The sequence below is a fragment of the Pseudonaja textilis genome, chromosome Z, assembly GCF_049901715.1.
Source record: "Pseudonaja textilis isolate UNSWEBS1 chromosome Z, rPseTex1.2, whole genome shotgun sequence".
In the NCBI taxonomy this organism is placed as follows: domain Eukaryota; kingdom Metazoa; phylum Chordata; class Lepidosauria; order Squamata; family Elapidae; genus Pseudonaja; species Pseudonaja textilis.
Genome location: NC_142008.1, coordinates 10923232 through 10936433, shown reverse-complemented (window position 1 = coordinate 10936433; position 13202 = coordinate 10923232). Strand labels below are relative to the sequence as shown.

General features: G+C 37.6%; 1 protein-coding gene across 9 annotated transcripts in view; it reads left to right on the top strand.

Annotated features, from left to right (window-relative positions):
- Window positions 1-13202, top strand: part of DIP2C (DIP2 acetate--CoA ligase C (putative)) — a 350386-nt gene that overhangs the window by 256518 nt on the left and 80666 nt on the right. For all 9 annotated transcript variants that reach the window (XR_015740061.1, XR_015740062.1, XM_087916235.1 and 6 more), the window contains 2 exons: window positions 1238-1363; window positions 2577-2786. Coding sequence is in view for 7 of the 9 variants with exons in the window: in XM_087916235.1 (XP_087772361.1) it covers window positions 1238-1363; window positions 2577-2786 (336 nt within the window). In the remaining 2 variants the exon portion in view is untranslated. The remainder of the gene's footprint in view (window positions 1-1237; window positions 1364-2576; window positions 2787-13202) is intronic.

Genomic DNA, 13202 nt, shown 5'->3' with positions numbered 1-13202 from the left:
ATATATTATTGAAAGTGTGTGTGTGTATTTATGTATGTATATGAAAAGGAAGTTAAAAATGATGTATTATAATTAATTGATATTGGTTATAAAGATGAAATTTCTTAAGAAATAGTTAGAATCTTAAAATGAATATAACAGAGTTTTCCCTTTAAGGTTAAAGTATTTGAAAAGATTAGATGTTTGTTAATATGGATGATGATAGTTTAGAAAGATTAATAAGTGTAAATAGAAATATATTATTTTGCACAATGGGGGAATAGATTTAATTAAGATTGCAATGTAAACTGTATTTAACAAAATATTTTATTTGGTCTTGCATCTATTGGGATATTGCTTCTTTTGAAAAAACTTGAAATAGAAAAAAACATTTAGAATTTAATCTGAAGCTTAATAATTGTGTAGTGCTTTGTTTAGTTTGTAATAATTATGGGTAATGCAAAAAGTTGAAGTTATAAATGTATTAGAATTTTACTGTTTTGCAAAGTGTCAGAAGTTAATACCTTCTTTCCTCTCCTTTTTTAAATTCTTCATTGTATTTTATGCTGTAATAAATATTGATAGAACTTTCATTTTTTAAAAAAGTTACATTTGAACTATGTACAGTTTCAAAGTTTTTGAAAACAATAGTTTTGTTTCAACAATGCTGCTTAGTCGGGTGAGGATTATGGGAATTGTTTTATAACCCATCTGGAAAACATCAAAAGAAAAGGCTACATTATAATGTTCTTTAGATGAACCTACTATATTGAAATTATTTCAGTGTTCTGACATGTTGTGTTCACTTTTCTCATCATTTGTTCAATCATATACTGAACAAATGATGAGAAATCTAAAAGTTTTAAGAATCAAAAGCTTAGAGAAACTTAGAGAAAAGGCAACCTGGAGAAAACAGCAAATTGCATTAAGACTAAAAAAGATTTTAATTAGGTGGAATAATCCAAATGCAGATCCTGCGGAAATGGCTGCCCTAAAATAACTATTTTTGCCTATTGTTATTAATGAAATGTATTTCCAGGGCATTGTATTTTGGGCTTCAGCTTTTGTTCTGGAATAATGTAGAATTGTGCTTGGCTTGACTGGAGAGCATAGCTTGCTACTTTTTCATTAGGAAAATGTTTGCAGAATTGACCCTGGGTCTCTAAGGAATGTACAACATTAATTCTCTCCTAGAAACGACCTGTGTTTAAGACCTCTTGTTGGAGTTACAAGCTGATATTTAGGTTTTTGATTCTAGATGTCCACACAGAAGCAGTCCAGGCAGCTCTTGCAAAACATAAAGAACGAAAGATGGCAGTACCTATGCCATCCAAGAGACGTTCACTGGTGGTGCAAACATCAATGGATGCCTATACCCCTCCAGGTAAGGACCTGTACTAAAGATATTATGATTGGATTTCAGAAGCTGATTTAAACACTTGTAACAGTAAATAGGTTAAGAATATGTAAGGTAAGAACCCCACCACATATTAGTTACAATAATTCTGTCTGATCCATTTATTTTTTCATATTTAATGCATCTAATATTACGTTACTAAAGGCTTTTCTTGAGCATCAAGTCTCAACTGATTATAGTTAGACAGACTGTTACATAAAAACTTAGGAAAGAAAGAGCATCCTGACTTCTGCAGAGAGACATGGACCTCTCTTCCTACACTACAGAAAACACTACAGTTCCTACACGCTACAGAAAAAGCACTGATTTTTTTCTAACTTTCCAAGGAAAAATGGAATAAGTGTTAAAAAAAAAGAGACTACTTAGGTTACAATTTAGTAGCTTGGGAATTCATAATTTTGGACCATATTTCTTGATAGGAAGATATAATTGCATACTGATGTGGTATTTAAAGTCATGATTTGTTGAGCAAAACACACAGACCTTGTTTGCCAATAGCTAAAAAAAAGAGGCCAGAGAAATAGATGCAAGCTATCGATTTTCTCCATTCCTTTACTGAAGTTAGCATACATTATCTTCCTATTCTAGGCCTATATTTCTCTCACTTTGCAAGTATTTTGAGATGTTCTCTAACCATAAGGAATATGAAAAGACTTTTATAGAGTGTTGTTTCTCTTGCTATGTTATTTATTTAATTCTGCCATATTAAACAAAGTCCATTTAGCTCAAGATTTTGAGTTCCCACTGTGGCCAACCAGATATTCTTGTGCTCTTTTATAGCATCTAATGTTTATTGCATGCTGTTACTAATGTTAGAGAATTGCTACTTTGGGAATGGAAATGCTTTTAGAATAAAGCAGTGGTTCTGACTAAATTGTGAATAGTACAACAACATTGCCTGTTTTGATATAACTTCTAAATCAAGGTATTTAGAGAACATCAGGTTAGAGAAAATTATTATAATGACTTAGTTTTCTTGCATGGATACAACAGTATATTTGAAGTTATGCCAACTACTTAAACCCGTAGCTCAACAGAAAATGATGCCTGAATTGTTCTGCAAATTTCTTGGACACCACTGCAATTTGATCTGAACTCTTTGGCTTTGGGTCAGTGGCTAAATACTGCAACATAAATCTTAGTCCTAGGTTATTTGTCATGCTTTTGTCTGCCATGCTAGATACCTCCTCTGGTTCTGAAGATGAAGGTTCTGTGCAGGGCGATTCACAGGGAACACCAACCTCAAGCCAAGGGAGTATAAATATGGAGCACTGGATCAGCCAAGCCATCCATGGCTCAACCACATCTACCACTTCTTCATCCTCAACACAAAGTGGTGGCAGTGGGGCTGCACATAGGCTAACTGATGTTATGTCACAAACTCATATAGGTATGTATGGACCACTTTTTTCCTTTACATATATTTCTTATCTGTTAATTAATTGCTCGTATAGGTATTGTTTCACAAATATTTCAAAACACATGTAATTTTGAAGGAAAAACCTCCCACTCTGGGAGAGCCGTTCAAACATGCCTTTTCAAGGACACTCAGCAGACGTAAATCAGTGCCAGATGTGTTAAAATATTTTTTATAAGGTTCTCTCCCTTTCCTTTAGCATTGGAACACCATTCAGATAAGAAATTGTACGTTTGCTCCCCCACCCACCTAAGTTTTTTTTTTAAACAACAACAATAGTTCTCTGATACTATTAATTGAAGGTCATGTTCTTTCAAAAAAAAAACAGCAATGAGTGGAAGAGTTCCTTTCTTAAAGCAAAACTTTATCGTGCAACGTTTTTAATAATACGAAACTGGATAAATCAAAAATTTACCAGCATGTTTGTTGTGGGGGTGGGTACATGTTCTTTCAAAGGCTTGAAATTATTATATGTTCCAATCAATAGAGTTTCATGAGTTAAAGCACCACAACAAGCTATAATTCAATTTATAAGGCATACTGTATATTCCTACAATTTGAAAATTTGCAACTAATGAGAATTTTGGGTTAGCATAACAGATTAAAGCCAACTAGTTTTTACATTTCTTAATTGGATCATAACTAGATATTTAGCTATTTAGTTTGATGGCATGATGAGAAAAAGGCTGAGAAGATTCATGAAAGGCTTATGAGTAAATCAGATTGCCTGTACTGGAACAGAACACAATTGCACTAACTGAAATAAGAACCTTTTAAACCTTTTGTTCTCAAAGTAAGGAGTGTTAATAATATTAAGGGAGTGTAACTCATGTTGACTGTATTACTGCTTATGAAATAGGAGTTTGAGGAAAACCAACCAGTCAGTAATACGTAGATAAGCTAGAACACTTCATTGATGCTTTAAAGTAAAATAAGACATCAATGTGTTGTCTCCACAACATTAATCAGGAATAACTATGTACTATTAATGACAAAAATGTGCAAATGTTCATGTTTCCATTAAAAAAATACATTTTATAGGTTACCCTGCCAGTGGGAAGTGCCTCATTATAACAAGCCATTGCATTTTGAAAGTACTAATTATGACCAATATGAATGTTTTAAAAGAAAGCACTTGCCACCTTTGACTGCGAAGAGGAAACTTCCAATCTGAACACAAGGGGAATCTAACCTTCTAAACCCCATGTGAAATATTGTTCACTTCTTCAGATAATATATTATCCCCAACAGGAAGTCTTGGGAGGTTGAGTGGAGACCATAATGTGAAATATGAACAGGGCCTGGAGTGCCAATAATTTTGTGCAAGGTTATTGAGACCTTTACTGACATGTTTCTTTCTTCCATTGTGGTCCACACATCCTAAGAGATGGTCAAAGTTTGAGCAGAAATAGCTTGTCTTTTTGCTGCTACTGATGATAAGTTTAATATTGGAGCACCTTTCAAGTGAGGAAAAGCACTTATAACAGATTACTTGTTACCTGACAAACCCTTATTGATAAATTAAAACTTAAGGCAGAAGTCAGTGACTTCCTAAGGATCGTTATAAGGAAGAAGCACTAACACTAAAGAACTATAAGCAAGCTCATTGAAGATAGAAGTGAAAAGACAAGTATTATTAGACTATTTGATAAAAGACATTGGTTTTATTTGACTTAGTGAAGAAATTGTGAACTATCATTCTCTGGGATTTTCCCCTGAGTTAAGCTATGTCTTCCATAAATACCATTTAAATTCAATACTTTTTTCAGGAAAATTCTTAAATTACAATTATAGCATATGGTTATTCGTCCCTGAACCTTCATTAAATTGGGGACGCCCTTTCCACCATCTTTCTTTTGGTCACTGTTAAATTCTTTATGAACTATAGAAAGAACTATTCAATAGGAATTCAATATTTGTTCAGAAACGGTTACATCAACCTGAGTGCACAATTTATCAGAAAGAAAACATTGTTGTAATCGTGTAGGTTGTTATTTTTTGTAAAAAAACAGGTGGTGTGATGGCCCAGCGGTTAAAACACTTGAGCTGGACAGCTGGAAAGCCAACAGTCCAGGTTTGACACCCAAGCATCATGCTACGGGGTGAGCTCCTGTTACTTGCACCAGCTCCTGCCAACCTAGCTGTTTAAAAGCATTCAAATGCAAGTAGATAAATCGGGTACTGCTTTGGTGGGAAAGATAACTACATTCATGCTGGTCACATGAAGATGGAAATATCTCAAGCAATGCAGGCTCCTTCCATTGAGAATCTGAGATGAGCCCCCTTTAATTGGTCACAACTGGGCAGAAGAATCCATTAAACTTTAAAACAAAGGCTTTGCTAAGTGTTGTTAAGATTTATAACATTTATGCTTAGTGGTATATTGTAAGAATACAGAAGTTCTAATTACTTTATGGCTTGGTTTTCACATTACTCTTAAGTTACAGTGCAACTTGATTTTTTTTTAATGTGGAGTATGAACTCACTCAATGTAATAAATAAGCCATAGCTTGTGGCTATGTGTGAATGTGCCCAATTACACTGCATTATTAAGCAGACCCTGTGTGATGACCAGAAATATAACAAAATCCAAAATGTAACTAAAAGTCCTTTAATGCCTTCAGCTTGGCTTCACTGTTTATAATTGTTCACAGTGGAGGAGTAAACTAGGTTCAAAATAACATTTAAAAGGCAAAAAACACAGTTCACAATCAAAGAGCTGATAACAAAGCAAAAGCCAAAAACAAACGCATTGAATAAAGTTCCTCGACAGCTTCAGGAAGATAACCAGGGACAGTCTGTTGGAAGAACGCCAACCAAGATAAACCTTCTTTAGAACTAAAACACTAATTGTCTCCAGCGTCTCTGTTAGCGCGCAGGCCCAAACTCTTATGCAAATCTCACACCTGCAACTGATTAAGAGGATCGTGGCCCTCTCCTCCCAAGTAGACCACGTTTTACCCTGATCCTCTCCTCCCTGTGTGCCCTAGGATGGATAGGGGATGGGCCTGGGTCCTCCTCTGACTGCTCAACCAGCCTCTGCCCTTCCCCAGCCTCCTCCATCACCTCTGGAGCCACACTTCCACTCCCTCTTGGCTCTTCCTCCTCCTCCTCTGAATCAGTCTCCACCAGGTGCAGGACACCCTGCTTAGAAGAACCCAGTCTTTAGACATTCATACATAGGCAAGCAAATGAACCCAGAAATAACCTTTTAATTTTGGTTTTCTATTTTCTACAGTTCACATAACTTCACAATACAGTATTGCAATATGCAGTTTCCTATAAACTTATTTCTTTATCATATTACCCCCTTTTTGCTCTACAACTTGCCTTCCACTAGCATAGCAATTAATTCTGAGTGACACCCAATATACAGATATTGATTGGGGTGTTAGAAATCATGATGGAATTGGTATACAGTATATTGCCGACAGTTCAGAGGAAAATGTGATTAAGAAAAGGGATACCAACTAATGATCATTATTTTAATGAAGGTGGTGATTCTTTGGTAACTGATAGACATTGAAAGTGAAATACGGAAAATAGCAATGTTCAAAGTTCAAAGCTAATGTTTGTATTCCTGAGCTAGTTATATTAAAAGAGCTAAATTTGGATTAAGAAGAACTCTTCGTTTTGCAGCTAGAATCAAAAGGAGGAAATTCCAGTCTATAGCAGTACTCATTTTTTATAAGGAAAAGCTAATTATAGAGTATTCTGTCCAGAATTTCAAAGTATAATCTGAATTGGCAAGATACAGCATACATTTTAGTTGACTCAAAAAGTTAAGTTGACTCAAAAAGTTGCAAAACATATAACAATCTCTATTGAAGTTCAAAACTTTCTTTGTATGAGACTAAGCCTTTTATTTTTATTTATCCTTTTATTACTTAGGCTCCTAAAATAAATTGTAAAACGTGTGCACCAATGGACACAAGTTAATATCCATGTTATTCATTTATTAGATTACTCTGTCATTTCTTAAAAAAATGTTAGACAATGATAATGCACGTATTTTTCATATACACAAAACCTCTGTCATAGGAAAACACATAATTAGCCTAAGGTTGTCCATAGAGGAGCAGGGTTATTCATTCTGGATTTAATTACTTAACAGGGTGCCTTTTAGATGTTCTGATTTTCAATATTCATATCTGAACAGACCTGGAATTAGGAAAATTGTATTATTTTGAGATTCAGCATGCCTGTGTGACTGAAGATTTGTCAGTATTCCCTAACCAAATTGATCCCAAGTATATAGACTCATCCCTTTCTTAGAATAAAAGAGCTGAAGCCCTCATGTCTAAATGGTATATAGGTTGGAGAAGACTGGTCTGCTTGTTTAAAAGAATAAAGCCCTACTCTCAAATTAAGCTTCTAGAGAGAATTTAGCTTTTCTCCTGAAATTTTTTTTTCAGACCAAAGAAAATGGGAAAGTGTCCACAATTTCATGTATAGTTTGCTTTTCGTGTAACTCAACGTATCGCCCCCCACCCCCGTTAGAGTTTTTATTTTAAAACCAAAATTTCCAATTTCCTCTGCAGTTCTTTGTATTTCTTAACTAAAGTAGGAGTTGAAATAACTTGACACAGAAGAGAGTAAGTCATACTGGAAAACTTAATAAAGAACTCCTGGGTTGTGGTTTCTGTATCCAGCTATGCTGCATGGACCTTAGCCACTTTTGCAGTTGCTGTCCACTTGATGCTTCCTGCTTTATTCATTATATTAAAGGATGAGGCCGTTGCCAGATAGCTATAGGGAGGCTGCAGCCACTGTACAGAGTAACCCTCCTGAAGGCCTGTTAATTTGCTGCCATAGCTCTTTCCCTGGACATCTTATGGCTGCTTCACCAAAACCTTGCCCTTATCCCAAGTTCAGGTACCATGGCAGGCAAGTAGTTCAAAATAAGCTCCCCAGAACCAAGCTTTGGATACAAATTGCTTAAGGCATTTTGATTGTAGCCTGGGTTTAGATACTAAGTTAAATTAGATACTGAGTTAAATTATATTCTGTTGTACAAACTATTACACCTCCGTGAATCAATTTAGTAACAATGTATTGAAATTTAAAATAGGTTTGAAATGTAGCCTAAAGTGCAACATATTAATTGTCCGTAGGAAACTGTACTTCGATGGTGCTCTATTTTGAATGTATACTAGAATGTCTCTGAAAGTGCCTGTGGCACATTTGTAAAATTTTGGGGCAGAGAACACTAAATTCATAGCTCCCAGCATGAAAACATATTATTGGCATAGGTTTAGTTAAAAATCTTTAAGTGTGTGTGTGTGTGTGTGTGTGTGTGTGTGTGTGTGTGTGTAAAGGTAAAGGTTCCCCTTGCATATACGTGCTGGTTGTTTCCAGCTCTAGGGGTCAGTGCTCATCTCCATTACGAAGCAGAAGAGCCAGTGCTGTCTGAAGACGTTTCCATAGTCATGTGGCCAGCATGACTAAACACCGAAGGCGCATAAAACACTGTTACCTTCCCACCAAAAGGGTCCCTATTTTTCTGCCGAGCATGAAGCTGAAAGCACCAGCCTGAGGATGGCGAGTGGGACCTTGTCGAAACGTCGCCGAGATGCTCTCAATCTCACACGGGAAAAGACCCGAACATGCCAAGACCTGTATACCTGTACCCATGAAAATCTACGAATATATGTGTGTGTGTGTATACACACACAAACACACACACACACATATATATATATATACACACACACATATATATTGCCCCAAATGTGTATGTATGTATATATATATCACCATCATTTGGCATAATGAAAAGCCATAGTGCTCTTGTAAATTAATTGGTCTGGATAGCATCCATTTTGGATGTGGTTATTTAACATTATCATTTCACTAGTGCCATTGATTAGAGTCAAAATGAAAGGACAGACGGCTGTGTAGCCAAAGAATATCAAAACTGTAATTCTAGTATGTGATTTTAAATTATATTATTTGACAACAGTGGTGAGTTTTGAAGCAGTAGCAGATCCATTGTTGACTTTTTGTTGGAGAACAGCTGTTGAACTTGGAGAGTCATGGTATGAATTTACTAAAAGGGACAGGATGGTGGGGCAACACAAATTAATAATCTTCTGAGGGATCACGGATTTTGAAGTTATGCAGCTGTTACTATTCTTATATTTACTTCTAGCATATGTCAATCAAAGTCATCTTTCTTCTGAAACAATTTAATTTTCCTTAATGGAGCTTCTGAGCTCTTCCACTGAGGGATGCTTTCCTCAGTAGGGTTTGGGGCTTACTCATTCTTTCTTAAAAATGTAGTTGTGTGTGGTTATGCCTTCTTAAAGCAGATCCAGAATCTATAGTTTTAGTCTATCTGTATATCTAGCCACACACCTTTGAGGACCTCTGCACTCAGGTTGCTAATAAATGCCTAGGACATCATTGGAGGAACATGAGTGTTCCCTGAATGACAGTGTACATCCATCCTTGTTCTCCTTGACTTTTCAGTGGCTTTTGATACCATCAGCCATGGTATCCTTTGGGGCCATCTGTCAAAGTTTAAATCGAGCCATCATTCATGACAGTCCCCTCATTCAGAGGGGAATTATGGGTTTTTAAAAGGGTTAATAAATGCCTGGGACATCCTTCGAGGAACATGAGAGTTCCCCAAATGATGGTGTACATCCATCCTTGTTCTCCTTGACTTCTCAATGGCTTTTGATACCATGAGCTATGGTATCTTTTGAGGCCATCTGTTGAATTTTGGCTGCAAAGGATGGTCTTGTGCGGGTTCGACTCCTTTCTCCAAGGCCAGTCCTAATGAGTATTAATAGGGAATGAGAGGTTCAGTCCACATCCACTCCTTTTTGTCTGGAGGTTGTGGAGATCTGGATAGGGAATTAAAAACTGAACCCTGGTAAGACCAAGACCGACTTGGTGCACAATGTCAGATTTCTCAGATTGATTGCTGAGCAGGTGTAGTCATGGCTCATAAAGTCTTTGCATAACTTTGTTTCTTTTGGGTCAGCTGTAGGGCCAGTGGCTAGGTGGCACAGTTTGGCACCTTTACCCAAGGCCAGCCCCAGCTGGTGTTGATAGGGAATGAGAGATCCAGTCTACAACTGCTCTTTGGCATGCCACAGGGCTTGGCTCTCTCCACTCCTTTTAACATCTGCATGAAATTGGGTGAGATGGATCGTCATACAGAAAATAATAATTCTGATGATATAGTATGCTAATGATATTTAACTTTGTATGAGCAGGTGGATGTCGTGGCTAAAAGAACCTTTGAACAGCTTAGGTTGTGCACCACTGGCAGACTTTCCTGGATCAGGAGTGGCCTCTGCACTCAGGTTGCTAATAAATGCCTGGGACATCCTTGGAAGAACATGACTGTTCCCCGAATGACAGTGTACATCCATCCTTGCTGTCTTTGACTTCTCAGTAGCTTTTGATACCAAGAGCCATGGTATCCTTTGAGGTCACCTGTTGAATTTGGGCTGGACCATTGACAGGCCTTCCTGGATTAGGGGTGGCCTCTGCACTCAGGCTGCTATGGAGCTGGAAACAGCCGTTTCGGAAGCAAGGTCTCACTACTGGAAACTTAGTGGTATGGCCCCTGAAGCCGAAAAAATATTTTTGAACATAATTGCCACCAGTCCTCATATCTTCTCCACCCTTGATTATTCCAAAAATGGAACTTCATCCTCTGGAGTCACCAGGTCTCAGTAATGCATGCCAGATCAGCTTGTTCCTCCCTAATATAAATGCAAATAAGAAAGCCTTATGAGCCACCAACCTGGTGTTCAAGAGCAGCAACTGAAAGTCCAATCTGCAGGACTGCTGTCCAGCATGAGATGCAAGAGCAAGATCACAGCAGCGGTATTCAGCAGTGGTGCTTTTTCTGTAACAACTTTCCTTTTGGCTCCCATCTATATCCCATTTACACTATAAATAGTGTTTTAGAAAATGAAGTAAAATTTTTATTCTGGGTGTGTCCTGAAACCAAACGCACCTTTATATCATGCAAAGCATAACTAACTGTACTTTTTGAATTTCCCAGTTTGAATTTCAAGTAGGCCTTCTGACCACTCTGATTTTTTTTTTAGCATGAGTGGATTACTTCTTAAACTGGATTGAGAGGATTCTAGTCCAGGAAATCAGTATTAAATGTTGGATGCCATATGGAAAGTTATATCTGATTGTAGCAATGGTGTTCCAATGTTGCACCACACCTGAAAAGCCACTTGGAAATTGATAAAAGTGTGGACTACGTACAACAACCTTCAAAAGAATGTTATCTTTCTTGACAGACTCTGAACTTTGTGTTGAGCAAGCTAAAAAGCAAGAGATGTTAACTAAAAACTGGTTCTCCCACAAACCTAGAAGCTTCTTCTTAACGTAACAGACTCTCTTTCATTGCAATCCTATTTCCTTCTAGTGTGTTCTTTGTTTATGTAGATGAACCAGAAAAAATGGCTACGAGTAGGTGGCTATTGGTTAACCCCATTGTATCTATCTGACGTCCTTTGAAATTTATTTCTGCTTCCCCTTAAAGTGGCTTAGAAGAAAAATCAATTGCAGAAACAATTAACTACTTTTGAGAGCGAAAGCTTTCTCCTGCCCTACTAGGTTTCTCCCAGATGGTTTTCGGTGTCATCAGCAATGCTGTTAAATGGAGAGCTTGGTATGATTAGAGTATCCCTGCAATGGTTTTCATGTAACGATTTTACCACATTGAGTGCTTGTCATCTTAAACCTTCAGATGACAAAATAGATATTCCATTTACAAAAGCCACTCCTTGATTAAGCTCAATTATTCCTAATGGTTTCAGCTTGGTGTTGATGCAACACACCAAGCTCAACAATGATACTTTTGACCACTGAGGCTTTTGAACAGAAAAATTGTTGAAGCCTGAGATCAGTTATTCTCCTGCAGAATAACTTCTCTTCACTATCATGTGTGATTTTATACAAGAAGGGTGTGTAAAATGGGTACAACTGTACAAATTGAAGAATGGCCCGAAAACAAAAATAAATGTCAAAAGCATGTGGAGCTACTGTTCAGAGCTGTGAAAGGAAAGATTAAATTGAGAATTGTCTGCTGATGTCAGAATGCTGGCTATTGATTCAGAGTTGCTTTTGCAAATGGAAGATATATAGTGGAGAAGAATGGATGTAAGAACTGTGTCTGGAAATGGAGAAATAGCAAATTGCTATGTTTCTGATCAATTTATGATGGGGCCACTCACAGTTAATTTTAACAAGATTTTCATCATGACCCAGTGCTTAATCTCATTAAAAAAACCCTCTAAACCCCTGCTGAGGCTCCGTTATGCCCCCTTTCTTGATGCCTAGCACCTGCCCAGATGCCTCTTAGTGCGTTCCCCTCAATGCCAGGTCTTTCTCTGGTCAAATCCCTGCATATTGGTGGTTTTTAAACATCCTTGTCTTATTGGCAAACATCTTTCCCCCCATCTCTTCATGTGTAGAATCTGAGGGCATCTCTCTAATAAAATCCTCCCCAAGTCCAACCCCCCCCCAAAACCCCAAATCTAAAAATGGCTGTAGAGTACAGTATAGAACTTAGCTCTTTTTGCATCCTTGTGGAAATAACCTCCAGTAATTTATATTTGTTCCCACTTATGTATACTTGGGCAGTGCGATGGCATAGCGGTTAAGACAATAGGCTTGACTGCTAGAAAAAGTGGATGGCTACAAAGACTCAAGGTCCCATTACTTGCCCCAGCTCCTGCCAACCTAGCAGTTTGAAAGCTTACAAATGCAATAGTGCTTCAGTGGAAATGCTGATTGTGTTCCTTATTTTCATGCTGGTTACTGGATGATGGAAGTGTTTTTCAAGCAATGTAGGCTTCCTTGATTAAGAATCTGACAGGAACACCACCCCCTTCAGTTGGTCACAACCGCACAGGGAAAACCTTTCAACCTCATAGGGCTGAATGGCTCTGAGTGCAACCGTGGAGCCAGTTCACAACTTCGGGGTTCTTTTCGACTCAAAAGAACAGATGGCAGTTGTGGCTAGGAGAACCTTTGCACAGCTTCAGGTGTGTGCCACTGGCAGACTTTCCTGGCTCAGGAGTGGCCTCTACAACCTCCACAGGTTGCTGTGGAGCTGGAAATAGTTTCAGAAGCAAGATTTCACTACCGGAAACTTGGTGGCATGGCTACTGAAGGCCAAAAGAGATTCTCAAATGATAACTGACAGCACCCATCCCCTGCAGCCTTGGGCTACTCACTTTTTGGATAATTTTAACAAGAATTTCATATTGACTCATTGTTTCATGCTATTTTAACAAACATAAACTCTAAAAATAGCTGAAGAGGACAGCATGGAGCTTAGCTCTTTCCATGTCTGCATGAAAATAACTTTCGTTGATTCATATTTGTTTTCACATATATGTATTT